Genomic DNA, 20048 nt, shown 5'->3' with positions numbered 1-20048 from the left:
CTACGCCTAAGTACACCTAGGATGGCTTGAGGGTGAGTAAATTATGGGATTATTTTCATTTTTGGGTGAACTATCCCTTCAAATTTTACTGTCTTCCTTCCTCTTTCCACACGGCCTGCTTCCTTTAGTTCCATGACATCAATCAACACAGCAAGTGACCTTCTTCGAGGTCCAAGTGCACTGCTTCCTTTTCTATTACTTTTTCCTTGATAACAAACTTAGTAATCAAATCTCACTTGCATTCATTTTACAGGAAACGTGCAGCTGTTAAATAATTGGAAATGAATGGAAATGAATATTCTGTCATCTTTTACTCAAACCCATATGACTTTCTTTCTGCTGTGGAACATAAAATGAAATTTTTAACAGAATGTTCATGCAGCTTTTTCCAAACGACAAAAGCATACAGTGACTGTCAATTTCTGAAAATGTCACAAAAGTACCATAAAAGTGTCATAAAAGCAGTCAATCTCACTTGTTCACTATATTCCAAGTCTTCTGAAGTCATACGATAGCTTTATGTGAGGAACACTTTGAAATTTAAGTCATTATTTCCTGAATGCTCTCCATCTTGGCTCTCAAATCTCATTTGCAAAACTAAGACATTCATATTGGTTAGAGTGAATAAAGGATGACAGGCTTTTAATTTTTTGTGAATTATTTCTGTAATATGGAACTATAGCTCTGGAAATCTTCAGTAATATTTCTTTGAAACCATCTAGACTGTAAATAAGCCACCCTCACTCACATACACATGAACAGACATTATAACTAGATTTAATTTGAACAGAATTACAGTCAAAGCGAGACAGCTAAAGTAAGAATGGCCTCACATCATTTGTTTCTCTGACTTTAAACCAATAAACCTGACCGTCATACATCACCCACCAGCACGGCTAATGTTAACATACCACTTATGTCAGACTTCAAACAAACACTCGCACATATCTTTCACTCTCATTCTCTCTGGTCTTTCATCTTTCCCTCTGCCTCAGCCAATATCTAAACACTTATGTGTGCATTGCTTTCCTTATGTACTGTATCTTTCTACCTGTTTACAGAATTATGAGCAAACCACAGCACTTTCTCAGTTGGGAATCACCTTTGAAAGACCCAATGAAATGAAAACTAGTATATTGCTAAAAGTTGACAAAATTAACTTCTAGTACACTTTCATACAGTATTGTTTGGGGCCAGTCAGATTTTTTAAATGTTTTTGAAAGAAGTATGCATTTATTTGATCACAAATACAGTAAAAACAGTAATATTGTGAAATATTATTAAAGGTGCCCTAGAATCAAAAATTGAATTTACTTCGGCATAGTTGAATAACAAGAGTTCAGTACATGGAAATGACATACGTTGAGTTTCAAACTCCATTGCTTCCTCCTTCTTATATAAATCTCATTTGTTTAAAAGACTTCCGGAAAACAGGCGAATCTCAACATAACACCGACTGTTACGTAACAGTCGGGATCATTAATATGTATGACCCCAATATTTGCATATGCCAGCCCATGATCGAGGCATTACACAAGGGCAGCCAGTATTAACGTCTGGATGTGCACAGCTGAATCATCAGACTAGGTAAGCAAGCAAGAACAATAGCGAAAAATGGCAGATGGAGCAATAATAACTGACATGATCCATGATTTCATGATGTTTTTAGTGATATTTGTAAATTGCCTTTCTAAATGTTTCGTTAGCATGTTGCTAATGTACTGTTAAATGTGGTTAAAGTTACCATCGTTTATTACTATATTCACGGAGACAAGAGCCGTCGCTATTTTCATTTTTAAACACTTGCAGTCTGTATAATTCATAAACACAACTTCATTCTTTGTAAATCTCTCCAACAGTGTAGCGTTAGCCCGTTATCCACAGAGCATATAGCCTCAAACTCATTCAGAATCAAATGTAAACATCCAAATAAATACTATACTCACAGGAATCGATGCATGCATGCAGCATGCATGACGAACATCTTGTAAAGATCCATTTGAGGGTTATATTAGCTGTGTGAACTTTGTTTATGCACTGTATAACTGCACTTATAGTCGAGAGCTCGGGAGGGCAGGGAGCGAGAGATTTAAAGGGGCCGCAGCCTGAATCGGTGCATAGTTAATGATGCCCCAAAATAGGCAGTTAAAAATATTAATTAAAAAAAATCTATGGGGTATTTTGAGCTGAAACTTCACAGACAAATCCAGGGGACACCTTAGACTTATATTACATCTTTTGAAAAGACGTTCTATGGCACCTTTAAAATTTTAAATTTGAATATATTTTAAAATTTAATTTATTTGTGTGATGTGTCACATGATCCTTCAGAAATCATTCTAATATGCCGAGTGGCTGCTCATAAAACATTTCTTATTATTATCAGTGTTGAAAACAGGGTAACACTTTGTGAGGTAGTTACACTTTGTTAAATGTACTATAGTAATAACAGTAAATTATGCATAATTACAAGTAACTAACCCTAAATCAAACCCTAACCATAACTATATAGTAAGTACATGTAGTTAATTAATATTACCCAGTACTTACTTGAGTAAGTACAATGTAACTACGTCACCTTAAACGTGTAACCGGAAACAGTTGCATTGCTTAATATTTTTGTGGAAACCCTGAAACTTTTTTTTTCAGGATTCTTTGAGCAATAAAGCAATTTGAAATAGAAATACTTAGTACAGACATGTATAATGTTACAATCACTTTTGATCAATTTAATGCATCCTTGTTGAATAAAAATATTAATGTCTTTATTGACCCTAAAACCAGCTTTAAAATGACTAGTCTTTCTCTTTTGGATGAATAGTATTGATGACTCAGCTTGCACTATGTAGATTTTTGTCCAATTAGATGTCCTCTAGATTGAGTATGACGAAAGACTATTGGCCCATTGGTTCTTTTTTCTACCCAAACTTCCTGTTTCAGTAGAAAATACCTCAATATAGGAAAGAATCTTGTGATCATCCAGTGATTTCATGGGGTTTTTAAAGAACTGGCCAATCACAACCAAAAGAATCATCTACTTTTCCTCAGACCTAATGAGACTATAAATAGTGACTCATACACACATTGTCCTGTAAACAGAGGAGTGGTCAGTCTCCTTACATTTCCGTGGTGATGTAACATGTACTTTGAGACAACTCCTTTTTTATCAAGGCTGTAAATCTGAATTACAGCCACATGACCACATATCAGACTTCATGAGAAAATGCTCACACACTTTATACAAATAGGTTTAACTGGGAAACGCATTTTGAGAGGTCCAGGAAGACAGAGACTTAAAAACATAAATAGACAAACTGGATTGCTTAGTAGACAGTTAACGTTTTAACTCAATTAGTAAATAATTTCTGGACCTACAGAGAATTATAGTCTGGACATTAACGGACATCTCAGCCACCATGGATTTTGTCACAGAGAGCCGTAGCTTCTCACCTTCATCTCCAAATTCTCGCTCCAACTCGCCTGTGTCTCTCAGTGAATCGCTTCATTCTCGCGATTCCTTTGACCTCTCTCGCTGCCACTCTCCGCTCTCGCGTGTTGAAATACCATCAGCCCTTGTGCACCCTGCTGTGGCAGAGCTCAGGGGCCGACATTCAGGGCACCGTATGCGACCCCATTCGGATGGTGACATTTGGTCTGTATATGTGACCGATGTGGATTTCTCCCCGCACAGGAACATTACAGATCACTCCTGCCTGAAGGTGTACCACAAAGACCCAGCGCACGCCTTCAGCCATGGAGCCCGGCCAAGCAATGGAGATGCAAGGGTGAGTGCCAATAAGACCAATAAGAAGTCCTTAATGGAGATATCTAGATAGCTGATGGAAAATTTTTGTTTCACAGGCTTTGTATTTGGTCTTCATAATGTCATATTTATATCAGTGATCTAAATACTTCAAGACTTCCATGCTGCAAGTCAGAACAGATACATATTACTCAAGTAGAGCACTAGATAAATGAGAATATCAAATAATTTATGGAGTTTGGTGCATTTGAGAGCTCTGGTTGACAGGTTTCTGGATAGTCGCCCAACAATCTACATGTGAGGTCCACTAGTCTATACTGTTCAAAAGTTTGGGGTCGGTAAGATTTTTTAATGTTGTCTTATGCTCACCGAGGCTGCACTTATTTGATCAAAAATAAAGTAAAAACAGGAATATTGTGAAATGTAATTGCAATTTAAAATAAAACGGTTTTCTGTTTGAACATATTTTAAAATGTAATTTATTCCTATGACGCCAAGCTGAATTTTCAGCATCATTACTCCAGTCTTCAGTGTCACATGATCCTTCAGAAATCAGTCTAATATGCTGCTCAAGAAACATTTCTTATTATTATCAATGCTGAAAACAGTACTTAATATTTTCAATGAAACGGTGATACATTTTTGTTCAGCATTCTTTGATGAATAGAAAGTAAAAAAAAAAAAAAACATTTATTATAAATAGTAATCTTTTTAACATTATAAATATTTGAACTGTTTAACTTTTGATCAATGTAATGTGTCCCTGCTAGATAAAAGTATTAATTTCTTTAAAAAAAAAAAAAAAAAAAAAAAAAAAAAAACTTACCCCAAACTTTTGAATGATAGCATATATATTGTTTGTTTCTAAGTAATTTACCCTATTTATTTGTCAGTATTTATCATTAGGGACCATTCATTTCAGTTTTTTAATTTTACAGGTGAATTTAGGCATCAAAACATTGAACAATTTGAAAAATGATTTTTAGATTTGCTATTTTACGGTGTTGTTCAATGATTCATATTTAAAGATTAACTTTAATAGAGCATTTGATTAAAGCAAAGGTAATCTAAATGTAAAAACAGGATAAATGAGGCTGAGCATGAACGATTAAATCAGCTGATAAATAAAGAGTATCGATTAAAAAGATAATAAAAATCCCTGATATCGGCCGATAACCGATATTGTTGCGATACATTAGCATCCATGTGTTTGGTGGACGTGACTCAATAAAGATAATTATAGAAGGCTTGTCTACTTGTTCAAACAACCTACTAACTAGTCAATTTTTGCAAATCCTTCTGTAATGCCCACATGTTACCACTTTTCATTTTTTGGCTTGCTCAGAAAAAAATGAATGAACTGAGGGCATTATTTAAATAACAGGTCCCTTCCCGGCCTCCCCTTTTCTTTTCGGCCATCTCAAGGGATCCCTCTGCTCTTCACAGTTAAAGTCACCCCCACCCCAGTCACCCCATTCCAATCCTTTCATGTCCGTCTTTGTCCCCCGGGCCTAATTTCAGGGGGATTGGATCAGGATTGAAGCAGAATTGGTGGAAGCACTGAATAGAAAGCAAAGGCTTTTTCCTCGTTCCTTTTCCTCCCATAATCCCCTCTAATCTCTTGCCATGCCGGCCCTGTTTGTTTGGTGGTGATGTAACGGAAATTAGATCGCAAGGCTTTCATTTTCTCTCTGTGTTTCCCCAAATTTAACAAGGTAGCCCCAGACTTTTGTCTGTGGTAATCCCCGGTTTGGCTTTGACCAACTCGCACAACTAATATGCATTTGATTAGAGCTTTAGACGCTGTCATAAGAGCCCTTAAGGGAAGTTGTAAAAGTTCCAGGAAGTGAAGGACTTTGCTCACTATATTTTGTTTGATTTTCTTATTAACATTTCATGTCACTTTTAGGACTATGTGTGCAAAGTTAGTAGTTGAAAGGCGCATTGTTTGTGTCACGTGTCCATGTCTAAGTGGGTTAGAGTATGGTGAGTGATGCCTTACAGTCGTATATGTACACATTTAAAGGGAGAGAGAAAGAGTACAAAAGATTTTTTAAACTATTATCTGTTTTTTGACAAGAGATTGAGAACAAGTTGTTCAGACAGTTGCCAAAGTTCACAGGAAGTGTCAGTGTTTATCAGTTTAAAGAGAATATTGATATTGCTTAGTGATTTGTATGTACTTGTACTTTTAGGCAAATGTGTTACTGTAGAAGTGTTTGGTCTTGGGTCTCCCTCATGTTCAGGCACAAATTAGAACAATAGTAATACATTTAACAATTCAATGAAAGTATAATCAGCTAGAAACTGTAACAGACTTCACAATTAGACTGTGTCGAGGTGAGCGTGGATCCTTGTCACTATTAAAAAGCCTGTTCCACCTTCGAGAGGTTATTGCATAACAGCTATCAAGGCTTTAAGTTTCGTACAAGCTCTCACATGCTTTACCATGTGACTGACATGGATCATAGGTTTGACGCCCAGCTCATATTGTGTGTCTGTAATAACACTGCTGCCACTTTGCACGAATAGGATACAAAATAAGATATGAAGAATTTAAATTATCTTTAACAACAAATTATCAGTAAAATAAGCTGCTTAACCTTCAGAAAATATTCTAGTTTAATATTTCTAGTTTTCTACTTAATAGATACACTTGCACACATGTTATGATAACATTTACAGTTACAATAACATTAACAGAATATCAATTCAGTAATGTCAAGAAGAATTACTTTTTTGTTTTAATTATGGAATCATAAAGGTCAGGACTGAGACTGAGAAGAGACAGTCTAAACCGGGAGGGATGCAGGTGTGTGATGTATTTAAAGGGGTCCTTGATTACGAATTAACTTTTTTAACTTTAGTTAGTGTCTAATGTTGCTGTTTGAGCATAAACAACATCTGCAAAGTTATGACGCTCAAAGTTCAATGCAAAGGGAGATATTTTCTTTTACAGAAATCGCCCTTTAAAGACTACAACAAATGGCTGGTAATTACAACGAACTTCTTCCTCTGTTGGTGACATCACAAACCCCAAAATTTACATAAACCCTGTCCCCGGGAACACACAACAAAGGGGACGAGGCCATGTTGGGCTGCTTTAGAGAAGAGGAAGAGTTGTTGTAGTAGAGCGTTGTTAATTCAATGCTGGATTTGCACAAAAGATTAACATGACGACACACGCTAGTCAATGAGTTGAATAAACTCCACAGCAACTACATGAATTTATCCACTAACCATTCAGAAACGTCCAGTTGCATTCTATAAGTTGTAACTTCTTCCCGAGACTCTCCATCAGTGTCCGACTGAACACCGTTACTGACAATCTTCATTTTGGCTGCGTGAGATTCTCCAGCTTTGTGGTTGTTGAGCAACCAAAGCATGAGCTGTTAAAGAACCACCCTCTTCTGGAAAAGGTGCCGGGAGCAGCACCTCATTTGCATTTAAAGGGACACACAAAAAAACGGTGTGTTTTTGCTCACACCCAAATAGGGGCAAATTTGACAAGCTATAATAAATGATCTGTGGGGTATTTTGAGCTGAAACTTCACAGATACATATTGGGGATACCAGAGACTTACAATACATCTTGTAAAAGGGGCATTATAGGTCCCCTTTAAAGGGTTAGCTCACCCAAAAATGAAAATTCTGTCATTTATTACTCACCCTCATGTCGTTCCACACCCGTAAGTTAATCTTCGGAACACAAATTAAGATATTTTAGTTGAAATCCGATGGCTCCGTGAGGCCTCCATAGGGAACAATGACACTTCCTCTCTCAAGATCCATAAAGGTACTAAAAACATATTTAAATCGGTTCATGTGAGTACAGTGGTTCAATATTAATATTATAAAGCGACGAGAATATCAAAATAAAAAATAACAAAATAACGACTTATTTAGTGATGGCCAATTTCAAAACACTGCTTCAGGAAGCATCGGATCACAGTGAATCAGTGTATCGAATCTGCTGTTCGGAGCACCAAAGTCACGTGATTTCAGCCGTTGGCAGTTTGACACGCGATCCGAATCATGATTCGACACACTGATTCATTTGTGCTCCGATGCTTCCTGAAGCAGTGTTTTGAAATCGGCCATCACTAAATAAGTCGTTATTTTGTTTTTTTTGGTGCTCCAAAAATATTCTCGTCGCTTTATAATATTAATATTGAACCACTGTACTACATGAACTGATATAAATATGTTTTTAGTACCTTAAGAGATGAAGTGTCATTGCTCCCAATGGAGGCCTCACGGAGCTATCGGATTTCAATTAAAATATCTTAATTTGTGTTCCGAAGATTAACGAAGGTCTTACGGGTGTGGAACGGCATGAGGGTGAGTAATTAATGACAGAATTTTCATTTTTGGGTGAACTAACCCTTTAAGACTAGATACTTTTCAATGTAAATAATAGCAAAATACTTAATAAAACATATCTAATGCACCTCACAACAAATAAAAACATTGTATTTTGTGCCTCTAATGCTGTAATGCAACACCCAAGTGTACCATAGTTGTTGATTGTTCCAGTTGGCTGATATATGAATATTCTGGTCTGTATGTGTACCACAGTGATGTGATATGATGTAAATGTATTTTAACTCAGTACAAATGACTTTAATCTCATCTCAGCCAATCAAAAAGCAAGAAATCGTAGCACTTTCTTGTCAAATAAGAGTCATTCCTCTCCTTCCATCTTCCCCCTTTGTGGAAAAAGGAAACATTCAATATCAACACACAGCACTTGACATCCATAAACACTGGTTTATATTCACATGAAACCTGAGAATCAATATGCCAATGAAAACTTTAGGACATAATTATTTGTTGCTATGTAACATAATAAGACACATGGTTAATGGTTTATTGACTTGTTTTTGTCAGGCGTGACAGGCTAAACGACATATTATATAAATATGGAAATATATCCAGTAGAGAGGATTGCCTACAAATCTCCCAGTATAATTGTGTTTGTTTCAGTTATTCAAATATGGCAATTGAGCTTGATCTGAGGCCAGAATGCACACACATGATGAAGACCATGCACAAACACTCACTCTGATGTTTTGACCACAGTTGACTGTCGAGGGACAAGAGATCTATTATGCTTTCATCCAGTGCTTATACTGAAGTACACACACACACACACACACACATACATGTGCATGAGTGAGCGCACACACAGAAACACATGATCAGCCAGTCTCAGTTCAAGCAGGCATGGAGATACTCAGACAGACTTAACAGACTAATCAAATAAGCCCTGCACCTGTTCAAACACACCATTTGTGTCTGTGACAGAGAGAGAGAGAGAAGAAGAAAGAGTCTTGATCATTGTCGTAACTTCCTGTTGATAGTCTACTTGATAGGCCCATTTGATATTACTATTTATCGTTTCTGTGTAGCTGTTTCTTGCCTTAATTTATGTGATTTAAAGGGTTAGTTCACTCAAACATTCTATCATTAATTACCTTCATTCATATTCAGAACACAAATTGAGATATTTTTGATGAAATCCGATGGCTCAGTGAGGCCTCTATTGCCAGCAAGACAATTAACACTTTCAGTGCCCAGAAAGCTACTAAACACATATTTAAAACAGTTTAAAACAGACTACAGTGGTTTAGCCTTAATGTTATGAAGCAACGAGAATACTTTTTGTGCGCCAAAAAAAACAAAATAATGACTTTTCAACAATATCTAGTGATGGACGATTTCAAAACACTGCTTCATGAAGCTTCAAAGCTTTACGAATCTTTTGTTTCGAATCAATGTTTCGAAATTTCAGTAGTTCACGTAACTTTGGCAGTTTTGATACGCGATCCGAATCACTGATTCGAAGCAAAAGATTTGTAAAGCTTTGAAGCTTCATGAATAGTGTTTTGAAATCGCCATTCACTAGATATTGTTGAAAAGTCGTTATTTGTTTTTTTGGCACACAAAAAATATTCTCGTCGCTTTATAATATTAAGGTTGAACCACTGTACTCACATGAACTGTTTTAAATATATCTTTAGTAGCTTTCTGGGCATCTGACAGTGTTGATTATCTAGCTGTCAATTGAGGCCTCACTGAGGCATCGGATTTTATCAAAAATATCTTAATTTGTGTTCTGAAGATAAATGAAAGGTCTTACAGGTGTGGAATGACATGAGCGTGAGTAATAAATGACCTAATTTTCATTTTTGGGTGAACTAACCCTTTAATGGGATTGTTGTACCACAGTTTGAATCTGTGTGTATCTGTACTACCTAAACATGCACACATCTTAGCTCACACGTATTCAACCGCATGCCAGTCTGTTAAAACAGAAAGCAGATTATTGTGCAAGCGTGACTGACCACAGTTTACAGACGGCTGTTAATTTGAAACAGACCCATAAAAACCAATGCAGTCTGCTGAATTTAGCTCTCTGCAAGGAACGTATGGTCAAACTAGTCTCACTTAGCCAGACTTTTGACTGTTGGGATGAAGTTTGGTCCCTTTGCAGATTATTCTGGCCAAAAACAACATCTAAAGTGACCAACTGCAGTGTATTTAGTTTTTGGACAGGCATCTAATATGTTTTTGGGTAAATCTAAAATTGATCATAGCATGGGTCTGTGTCAAGAGTAATGGCGTCTTTTGCCTATACTTAGACTTACTGGCCATAGGTTTTAACAGGGCCTTGTGGCATTTGATCTGAGAAAGAGGATCAGAAAATGAGTGGAAAAGGGGGCATCAGAATTTGTCTTTAATCCCTCTTGGGCCAAATTCAAACCAAATGTTCTCATTCCGTCAACTTTTGATTTCTTTATTTATCACAGGTTTAATGTTTCATGTCAACCTTCCTCCAGCAAAATTCTCTACCTTTTAAGGTAATGCAGAGAGAAAATGAAGAGATGAGAACCCGGAGAGGTTGAGACAGGCAAGAACTTTCATGTTATTCAGACAGTGTTGCTCAGGTAACATCTGGAGATGATTGTTATGCCTCCCTGTGTATCAAACTCCAACTGATACTGCACAATCTCTCTATAACTGCTGGGCATTAAAGAATTCTGTAAAAAAATGTAGCACTGTTTCCATAAAATCTTTTCAACATTGATAATATATTGATTTGTGGAGAATCATGTGAAACTGAAGACTGACCTTTTGGCAAAAACAGTCATTTTAAATCATAATATTCACAGTATTACTGTTTTTACTGTATTTTGGATCAAGTAAATGCAGCCTTGGTGAGCATAACTTTGGAGAGGAGAGGTGACAGGAAATGGGCATGTGTGCATAAGCATTGTTGGTGGAAAGTAAAGTTTAATGTTATATATATATATATATATATATATATATATATACAGAGCTGGGTAGATTACTTATGAATTGTAATCAGTAATATAATCTCTTAGATTACACATTTTTGGTAACGTAATCTGACTACTTTTGGATTACATTTAGATTACTTTTGTGCTAACCCTTATTTGATGTCACATATATTGTAGGATAATCTTGTACTATTTTGACAGAAAATATATAGTCCAAAAATATATTCTATTCACCAACAAGAGCCTCAACAGATTCTTTTTAAAGTGCAATGTATGGACAGTTAATACTTCAAAATACTAACACTAATGTACCTGTTAGTGTTTGCTGAATAAAACAAAATCACATCTTATGATTTTAAAACATATTTACTTAAAATTAAGTAAATTTAGAAAACAGCAACATTACAAAAACAAATATTCTTGTTTTTGCTGATTTCTGTGCACAATTCCACACCCCTCCCCCTCACCGCCGGAAAAACCCGAAGAATCACGAACGTATATAAGCGGCAGGTTTATTATGAAAAAAATATAAACATAAACAAAAATAAAAAATTAGGAGAATCAATGAATTGTGAACAACTTACTGCCATTGTGTAATTAATATGTAATCATGTAATCCATAAAAAAGTAACTGTAGTCTGATTCCGAGTATTTTAAAAAGTAGTTTAAAAAGTAATTACAAGTACTTGATTTTTGGAATCTGATTACATAATCCAGATTACATGTAATCCATTACTACCCAGCACTGTAATACATATATATATATATATATATATATATGGCGATATGATGTTCCTGGTGTCCTGAAGCAGATAAAGACTTGGAAGTCTCACCTGTTCTGGGTGTAGCCTGAGCGCTGACTCACCCCAGCACAAAGCTCTCATTGTTTCACATACAGAGAGACAGGGCGACGCTTCGAGCCAAGGACCATCATTTAGTCGTCTTTCTATTATTTTACAAATCTGTTTGGCTTAAAAGAGCGTTCTTGTCTGTTTCTTCTGTATGTCTCCACTTTGTTTGTTTTCTATTTTTGGATGAGGCAGACATATTCAGACAATAACTCTGTTTAAAACTGCCCTTTCTGCCTTCAAAAGTAGCTGCCTTCTAAGGTGCCATCCGAATTAAAATGGAACTTGATTTGATTTGGTACTTTTGCTTTAAACGGGTTACTGATAAACAAATAAAAAAAAAAAAGGTTTTGTGCTAAATGAAATTGGGCCTGAGGTGATGGAAAAAGTCTGAATGACTTTTTTGTTTCTCTGTCTTTTTACGCACCGAAAAAGGAAGACATGTAGTTTCACTCCGAACCAGTTTTTCTCTGTCAAGTCATATGGTTTTTCCTGTTGCTCCTCATTGCTGAGTTTGGAGGTAGATACTTCTGAGTTTTCTGTCTAGTATCCTCAGGCGTGAAGTTCTGCATTCTGGAGCTAATCAGAAATCTTTCATCTGCTCAAGTCATACTTGAAGAGTTTAAAACTCTTAATACATTTTCTTTTACTTTTTGTTGCACTCAGTTACTTACCAGATGCAGATACAACTGAAGAATTATTTGTAAGTGCTCTTAATCATCCTATGTTGTTGTTTTTTCCCTGTCTCCGTCTGTTACGTTTTCTAATTGTTTCTGAATGAAATGGCAGTTTATCAGTACCTTATCAATCCATCTTTTACTTACAGATTACTTATAGAGTAGCATTGTTTTATAGATGCAGACATCTGATTAATGCAATACTATACTCACCTCTGCCTTTTAAGTACATTGTGGGATGTATGTGAACCATAACCACTTGTCTCGATGCACAAACACACACATACTTGCGTGTTTTTTTTTTTTTCTTTCCAAAATATATTCCATCTGAAGCGTATTAGTGTGATTAGTCTACTCCGTGGTGGGACCTTCTTGGGTGGTCAGGTCAGACTGCCCATGCGTGCTGCCTGTTAAAAAAAGGTTACAGGTGCTCTGAATTTAGCTGGAGAACAATGATATATTATTTGAAGTTTTTTTTAAAAACATGAATTCCATGGTCTCTCAGTCTTTCTTTCTTTGACTTCTCTCAGCCCTTTCATTTCACATGTGAGATGGAAATGTAACACTCTTTTCTCACTGTGATGGCTGAACAAAAAAGTCTTTCTAAGCTAGAACTAGTTCACATGGACCCTCATTTTTATGTGTATTCATTCATCAGTGTTGTAAAAATTGTTTTCGCTAACTGAAATAAAGCTAAAATAAAATATAAATTTTTGATTAAAAACATATGAAAATGAGAAACGTTGCCTTGTCAACTTACTCAAATAAAACTAAAACTGAAATAAAAATAAATGAAAGCTAAGTAGGATAAAATAAATACAATAATAAAATGATGAAATTACTAAGACAAACTAAAATGAAAATAAAAGTAAAATAAAAGCTACTATAATACTATAATAGTATAGAAATAATGTTAATACTAAAATAACAAGTGTTATTTTAGTATTAACACTGATTTCAAACCATGTAAATGTACTTTTAGTGTAGTTTTATTATCTTATTTTTTCTAATAACCTCTTTTTTAGAGATTGCATACTTGTTTATGGTTCTAAATGTAGAAATATTGTCAGAAATATAATTTGCATATGGTTTCAGCAAGTAGTTCTTCAGTTTATAATTGTTTTGATTTTTTTTTTTTTTTTTTTTTGGCTGCATAAGCCAATTTGTGGCCATGCATGTTACCAAATACAATGAACCTTTTGTATTCACATCACATATATGAATACAGTATGTGTAATTTGAACATATCTTTGTTTTCCCTGCTGAAAAAACATCTTAAGCTGGCTGGAAGACCAATTAAGACCAGCTTAGGCTGGTTTACATTGTTTTATTTCATCTGGATTTGAAATCTGGATTTTACTCTCATTTAATGAGAAATCTTATGTCCTCTCTCTCATTCAGGTTCACAGGGAGATGATGTATGCTGGACGGGATGGTCATCCTCTCCGGCAGCCCCCGATGGGTCCTCCTCCACCCCACATGCAGGGCTCCATGTCCCCTACCACACCTCATGCATTGCCCCCCTCCCCATCTCGTATCCCCTTCGGTCCACGCACCTCAGGCGGTGGGGTTGCCACAATGCCACGTGAGCGAGCCGGACACACACTCCCAGCACCCGCCCGAGCATCCTCCCCCTGCCCGAGCGCTATCCTCGAGCGGCGTGACGTCAAACCGGACGAGGATGTAGCTGCCAAGAGCATGTCGCTGCCCTCCCGAGCCGAAAGTCATTATGCTGACCCTTATATGTTACATCATCAGGCCCTGCCCCCTGATGCAGTAGACCACGCCTACCACCGTGCCACCATACGCTCTTACAGTAACCCCGGCGTTCCCATGGAGCCCATGGACCATCATTCACTCTTCCGACAGAAAAGTAGGAAGTACACGGATAGCCAGCTTCCCATGCTCGGCTCCAAAACCCCGCCCTCTTCCCCACACCGGATGGGCGAGATGCGAATGATGGACATTCACACAGGCCAACCGCAGAGTTCCATGACTCTGGAGAGGGCCTCACCTGTCAGACAATCATTTAGGAAGGAGGCCCCTGTCACAATGGATACCATGGTAAAGACAAGGGGTGGCATGGGGTCCCCGGCCACTCCGGATCTTCAGGTTCACAATCCTCTGGCCCCGTCGACAGACCCTCAGACACGGTGAGTCAATCTTTAAGAGCGAATGGGGATATCTGAGCATGGAAATAACTAACAGGAAACATTAGCATCCATTACATGTTCATATTCTAACTCTGCATCAGTTGTCATGTTGTCTTCCACTGCATCATGTCATTCCCTAACTGCATCCAAAATACATTGATGATGTCTCATTTTAATACTAGCAGCCATATTATTAGTGCTGTCAAATCGATTAATCATGATTTATCGCATCTAACATAAAAGTTTGCTTACATAATATATGTGTGTATATATATTATTATATTTATATGTATTAAATATATGTGTGTGTGCGTGTCTGTATGTATATATATATATATATATATATATATATATATATATATATATATATATATATATATATATATATATATATATATATATATATATATATATATATATATATATATATACATATCTCACACACAAAAATATACATGTATAAATATAAGTGTACAGTATGTGTATATACATATATGGGTCAATGACGTTATGGGTCATTTTTTTTGTCCAAAGGCCTTAATAATAATAGAAAACAAAGATGTGACATCCAAAGTATGTAAGGTAGTACAACTAGATCTCTTTTATTGAATCCAAAAGGTTTTAATTATATTTTGCTACATGTAAAGGTATTTTAAAGATTTTGAAGTGTCAAAAGGTCATTTGGTTTAACCATCCAAAGGCCATCCATATATATATATTTTTTTTATTCTGGCTTGATTTTATAACATCATATATCAACATAGTGCAAAATGGTATTAAAATTATGTGTAGAAGTCAATGCTTTGTTATGAGAAAGAATGACCGGAAAAATGAATTTCATTGATGTCATTCGGGGTAACCAATATAAAGGGACCATTTTGGATCAAGTCATGCAGTCAATATCATGTGACAGGATGTGACATTATTCAGAAACCTGCAAATGACCACATGGTCGTGAAGCCATGTAACTAACTCTTTTAACTATTTGAAAAATTCATGTTTTCACTTGCTCATGCGCATGTCCTGAAACATCAGGTAATTCGGAAAAACCGCTATAACATGGAAAATGTTGGAATATTTAAAAAAAAAAATTCTAAATATAAAATGTTTGATTGTCATTTTGCTAGCAAGATATCAGCCTGTTAGCATTGTTTGAAAATATCATTCGGTATAACCAAAAGTGTAATTTGGTAAAACTGAAATTTTGGTTTAACCGAATGACTTTTTTGTAAAAAATGACAAAAGCAGTGTTAATGGATTATAAAAAAAGACACAATAATCTCATTGTTAACACTTAATAAAACTTAAAAATATAATTAAAAAAAATTAATTATATCTCCATTTTTCATACATTTTTAAAATCCTTATTCGTCAATGACCCATATATAGAATATATATGTACTATTATATATACTAGTATACTAGTATACACACACACACACAGACATATATATATATATATATATATATATATATATATATATATACACACACATATATTATGTAAACAAACTTTTATGTTAGGTGCGATTAATCACAATTAATCGATTTGACAGCACTAGTTATTATGCTCACATAAATGATTTAGCTGGGTGTGTTTTCAAGAATATAGCTTTACGTAACTCACAAAAAGACTTTGAACTGTAGTTCAGTCAGCTTTGTTTTACTTTGTTGGTTAAGTGGACTTAATAGTACCCTTTATGCTTGTATGTGCCCTGTAAGTCAGATTTATTGTGCTTGGCAATGTACTTGCTAGCAGAGAACAGTCAATACACAGAGTCAACATGCTAAACTGTTTTTACAGAGCAGAGCACATGCAGGCCAGACGTTTCTAACATTATCTTGTAGAGTAAAGAAATAGTGGTTTGAACAGTGTGTGCACTGGCACAGAAAGGCCAAATGGGCAGCGTCCTATGAGAATGGGTGTTTAGTTAATTAATCACTTGGTGTGACAAGTTAATGATTGTGATGTATTGTGTTTTTTTGTACATGCAACAAAGATTACAGGCAGGAGTCCAGATCATACTCCCTTTCGCTTAATGCTTTTTGCAGTTAAAATTAACCTTGAATTGTTTAAGGAAGTGATTCGTTATTTAAATGCGGTGAATATATTTCCAAGAATATATTTTTTTACCTGTGCAATTTCACATAAGGTTACCATGTTATGAATGACAGCATACACTACCATTAAAGGGTTTGTTCACCCAAAAATGAAATTTATGCCATTAATTACTCACCCTCATGTTGTTCCACACCTGTAAGACATTCGTTCATGTTCAGAACACAAATTAAGATATTTTTGATGAGGTCTGCATTGAGAGCAAGTTAACTTAGACTTTCAAATGCCAAGAAAGGTACTAAAAATATATTTAAAACAGTTCATGTGGTTCAAACTTAATGTTATGAAGGGACGAGAATACTTTTTGTGTGCCAAAAAACCCCAAAATAACAACTTTATTCAACAATATCCAGCACTCGCCACTGAACTAAACACTGCTTCATGAAGCTTCAAAGCTTTACGAATCTTTTGTTTCGAATCAGTGGTTGGGAGCACTGCCAAAGTCATGTGAACCATTTGAATTTCGAAACACTTATGACGCAACGAAGCCTCGTTTACTGAAATCATGTTACTTTGGCATTTTGAGATCATTTGATACACACTCTGAACCACTGATTCGAAACAAAAGATTTGTAAAGCTTCGAAGCTTCATGAAGCAGTGTCTAGTTCAGTGACGAGTGCTAAATATTGTTAAATAAAGTTGTTATTTTGTTTTTTTGGCGCACAAAAAGTATTCTCATCGCTTCATAACATTAAGGTTGAACCACTGCAGTCACATGAACTGTTTTAAATATGTTTTTAGTACCTTTCTGGGCATCTAACTTGCTCTCACTGCAGGCCTCACGAGCCATCGGATTTTATCAAAAATATCTTAAATTGTGTTCCGAATGTCTTACGGGTGTGGAACAACATGAGGGTGAGTAATTAATGACAGAATTTTCATTTTTGGGTGAACTAACGCTTTAAAGTGTTACCATTAAACTACCATTAAAGTTTGGGGTCGGTTAAATTTTTTAATTTATTTTTAAAGTGTCTTATTTTTAATGTGCATCGAGGCTGCATTTATTTGATCCAACATGCAGTAAAACAGTAATATTGTGAATTATTACGCTTTAAAATTACAGTTTCTAAATAACTGTTAACTGTTAAAGTGTAATTTATTCCTGTGATGCAAAGTTGAATTTCCAGTGTCACATGATCCTTTGTTGATTTAAGGCTCAAGAAACATTTCTTATTATTATCAATGTTGAAAACAGCTGTGCTGTTTTCAACATTAGCATCCGGAAAACAGAACTGTCTTTTTTTTATTAATGGGTAATTAGAGTAAAAAAGCCTTAGGTAACTCAGCCATCTCATGAGGTACATAGTCCCACTGTTATTTCAATATGCTTTCCCCTCGTCCTCCCCCACACACTCCATCAGTAGTAAGAGTGCGATATGCTCTATCTCTCTACAGAGAGAGAATGAAGGCCATGGAGGAGCAAATAGCCAGTCTGACTGGTCTTGTGCAGCACGCTCTCTTAAAGAGCCACAGCACTAACAGCAACAAGGAACACCCCAGGTAAGCAAGGCAGGCTGGGTAATGTAGTTCCCAGAATATCACGTTTCCCAAATCAAATAGGAAAAGAAAATAGGAGGGCTATAATGGAATAATGGTGGTGGTAATCAGACACTGGGTGTTTGAAAAAGACTTGGTGGGTAAGATGACTACTAACTGTGCATGAACTAAATTGACTACTCATCCTCACTGTAACCGGTGCCTGTATGAATGGCGATGCCTGTGCCACTGTAACAAAGACTAACTGCAAATTATTTGTTTAGTGATTTTATCTGTGTGTATATGTGCATTCAGTCATTTGATATCTTTTCCATTCTTCCAGTGAGAAACCTGTAAAGTCCGGATCACCGGCTCACAGCACATCTAGCACAGGTAATTTCCTTTTTTCCGTCCCTCCCGGACCCTCAGACCCCATATGTTTGTGTGTGTTTTTGGTGGCTCTTACAGCAGCAGATTGTAATGCAACGGCTGTAAATGCATCCCAACAATCCTGCCTCTCCCATTCATCTGTCACTCAGAAATGCTGCCTGCCACAAGTTCTCCCACTCTATCCACACATACGCACTGCCATGAACACAGAGAGCGAGTCCCTCAGACAGCATAAGCCGCAAAAGAACAAACATGTCTACACGCTGTCTTGCACACTCACATAAATTTGTACTTTTGGAAGAACTGACCTGAATTGCTGAATGTGTGTTTATCAGTTGTGCTCAGTGGAGTTTGTAATGTAATCTTGCCAAGTGTTCTGCTCAAATATGGGTACAGCAGCAACAAATATCACATATTACATTTTGAGCTAGACAAAGATTAAACTCCCTTTTCAAATGTTTACAATCTATAAAACTTGAATTGTCACAGTATTTCCAGCAACCTGTCTGCATAACTGTCCCACACTTAAGTTTGAGTGCACAGTCTGACTTTGGCACCTTCTTACCACACAGACCATGAAAGTACTTCATGTAGTTCATGTTTTTTTGTGTGTGTGTTTTTATGTTTTGTTTAGGAGGTTCTCCAGTATTACCACCAAAACTTGCTGCAGCACCTCCTGAGCATAGCCCCGCCCCTACACCGCCACTAGGCCCCGCCCCCTTGCATGTTAACCTTCACCTGTTCAGGAGGAATGTCTCTGAGCTCCGCCTCCAACTGCAACATATCAGACAACTACAGGTAATAAAAGTGTGAGTCAGTTAGTATAATGAGAAATCTGCAGTTATAGTGTGTAGTATAGTGTAGTATATAGTTAGTATAGTGTGTGTTCACAGTGTGTGTGTGTGTGTTCAGTACTGTGTATGTGCACTTGGATGGGTGAAATAACATGAAACAACATTCATACCCCATTTAACCAGTGTAATATGACATATTTATGCGTAAAACTTAATATTCAGAGAAAAAAAAAATATGGGGAGACTTAATTTTTTAGCCATTAGGATTTGATTGGATTGTAAAAAGTGGGCTTTGACATTATTGGGTAATATTTTACTTCACTTGTGCTGACTTTTATATAACAGCCGAAAGTAAATGTTAAAAAACGATTTAAAAATAATGTGTACTGATGAATCATGCAATCATTTCTTTTTTTCTTTACATTTAGATTTTTTAAAATTATTTTTGCAGTTTTACATTCAAATTATTATACAGTTCTGTACAGAAGTCAGTAAGATTTTTTTTTTATAATAATTTTATTCA

At 36.1% G+C, this 20048-nt stretch overlaps 1 protein-coding gene across 12 annotated transcripts in view; it reads left to right on the top strand.

Moving 5' to 3' along the window:
* si:ch211-285f17.1 (sickle tail protein homolog) overlaps positions 1-20048 on the top strand; it is a 174049-nt gene that overhangs the window by 136182 nt on the left and 17819 nt on the right. For 11 of the 12 annotated variants that reach the window (XM_048174758.1, XM_048174757.1, XM_048174753.1 and 8 more), the window contains 5 exons: positions 3692-3785; positions 13994-14745; positions 18261-18365; positions 18685-18734; positions 19366-19529. In XM_048174758.1, coding sequence (XP_048030715.1) covers positions 3692-3785; positions 13994-14745; positions 18261-18365; positions 18685-18734; positions 19366-19529 — 1165 coding nt within the window. The remainder of the gene's footprint in view (positions 1-3691; positions 3786-13993; positions 14746-18260; positions 18366-18684; positions 18735-19365; positions 19530-20048) is intronic. The other variant, XM_048174756.1, reaches the window with a different exon arrangement.

Source organism: Megalobrama amblycephala, linkage group LG22 (assembly GCF_018812025.1).
Source record: "Megalobrama amblycephala isolate DHTTF-2021 linkage group LG22, ASM1881202v1, whole genome shotgun sequence".
In the NCBI taxonomy this organism is placed as follows: Eukaryota; Metazoa; Chordata; class Actinopteri; order Cypriniformes; family Xenocyprididae; genus Megalobrama; species Megalobrama amblycephala.
The sequence above is the reverse complement of the archived record's forward strand: the minus strand, read 5'-3'. Positions and strand labels throughout refer to the sequence as shown.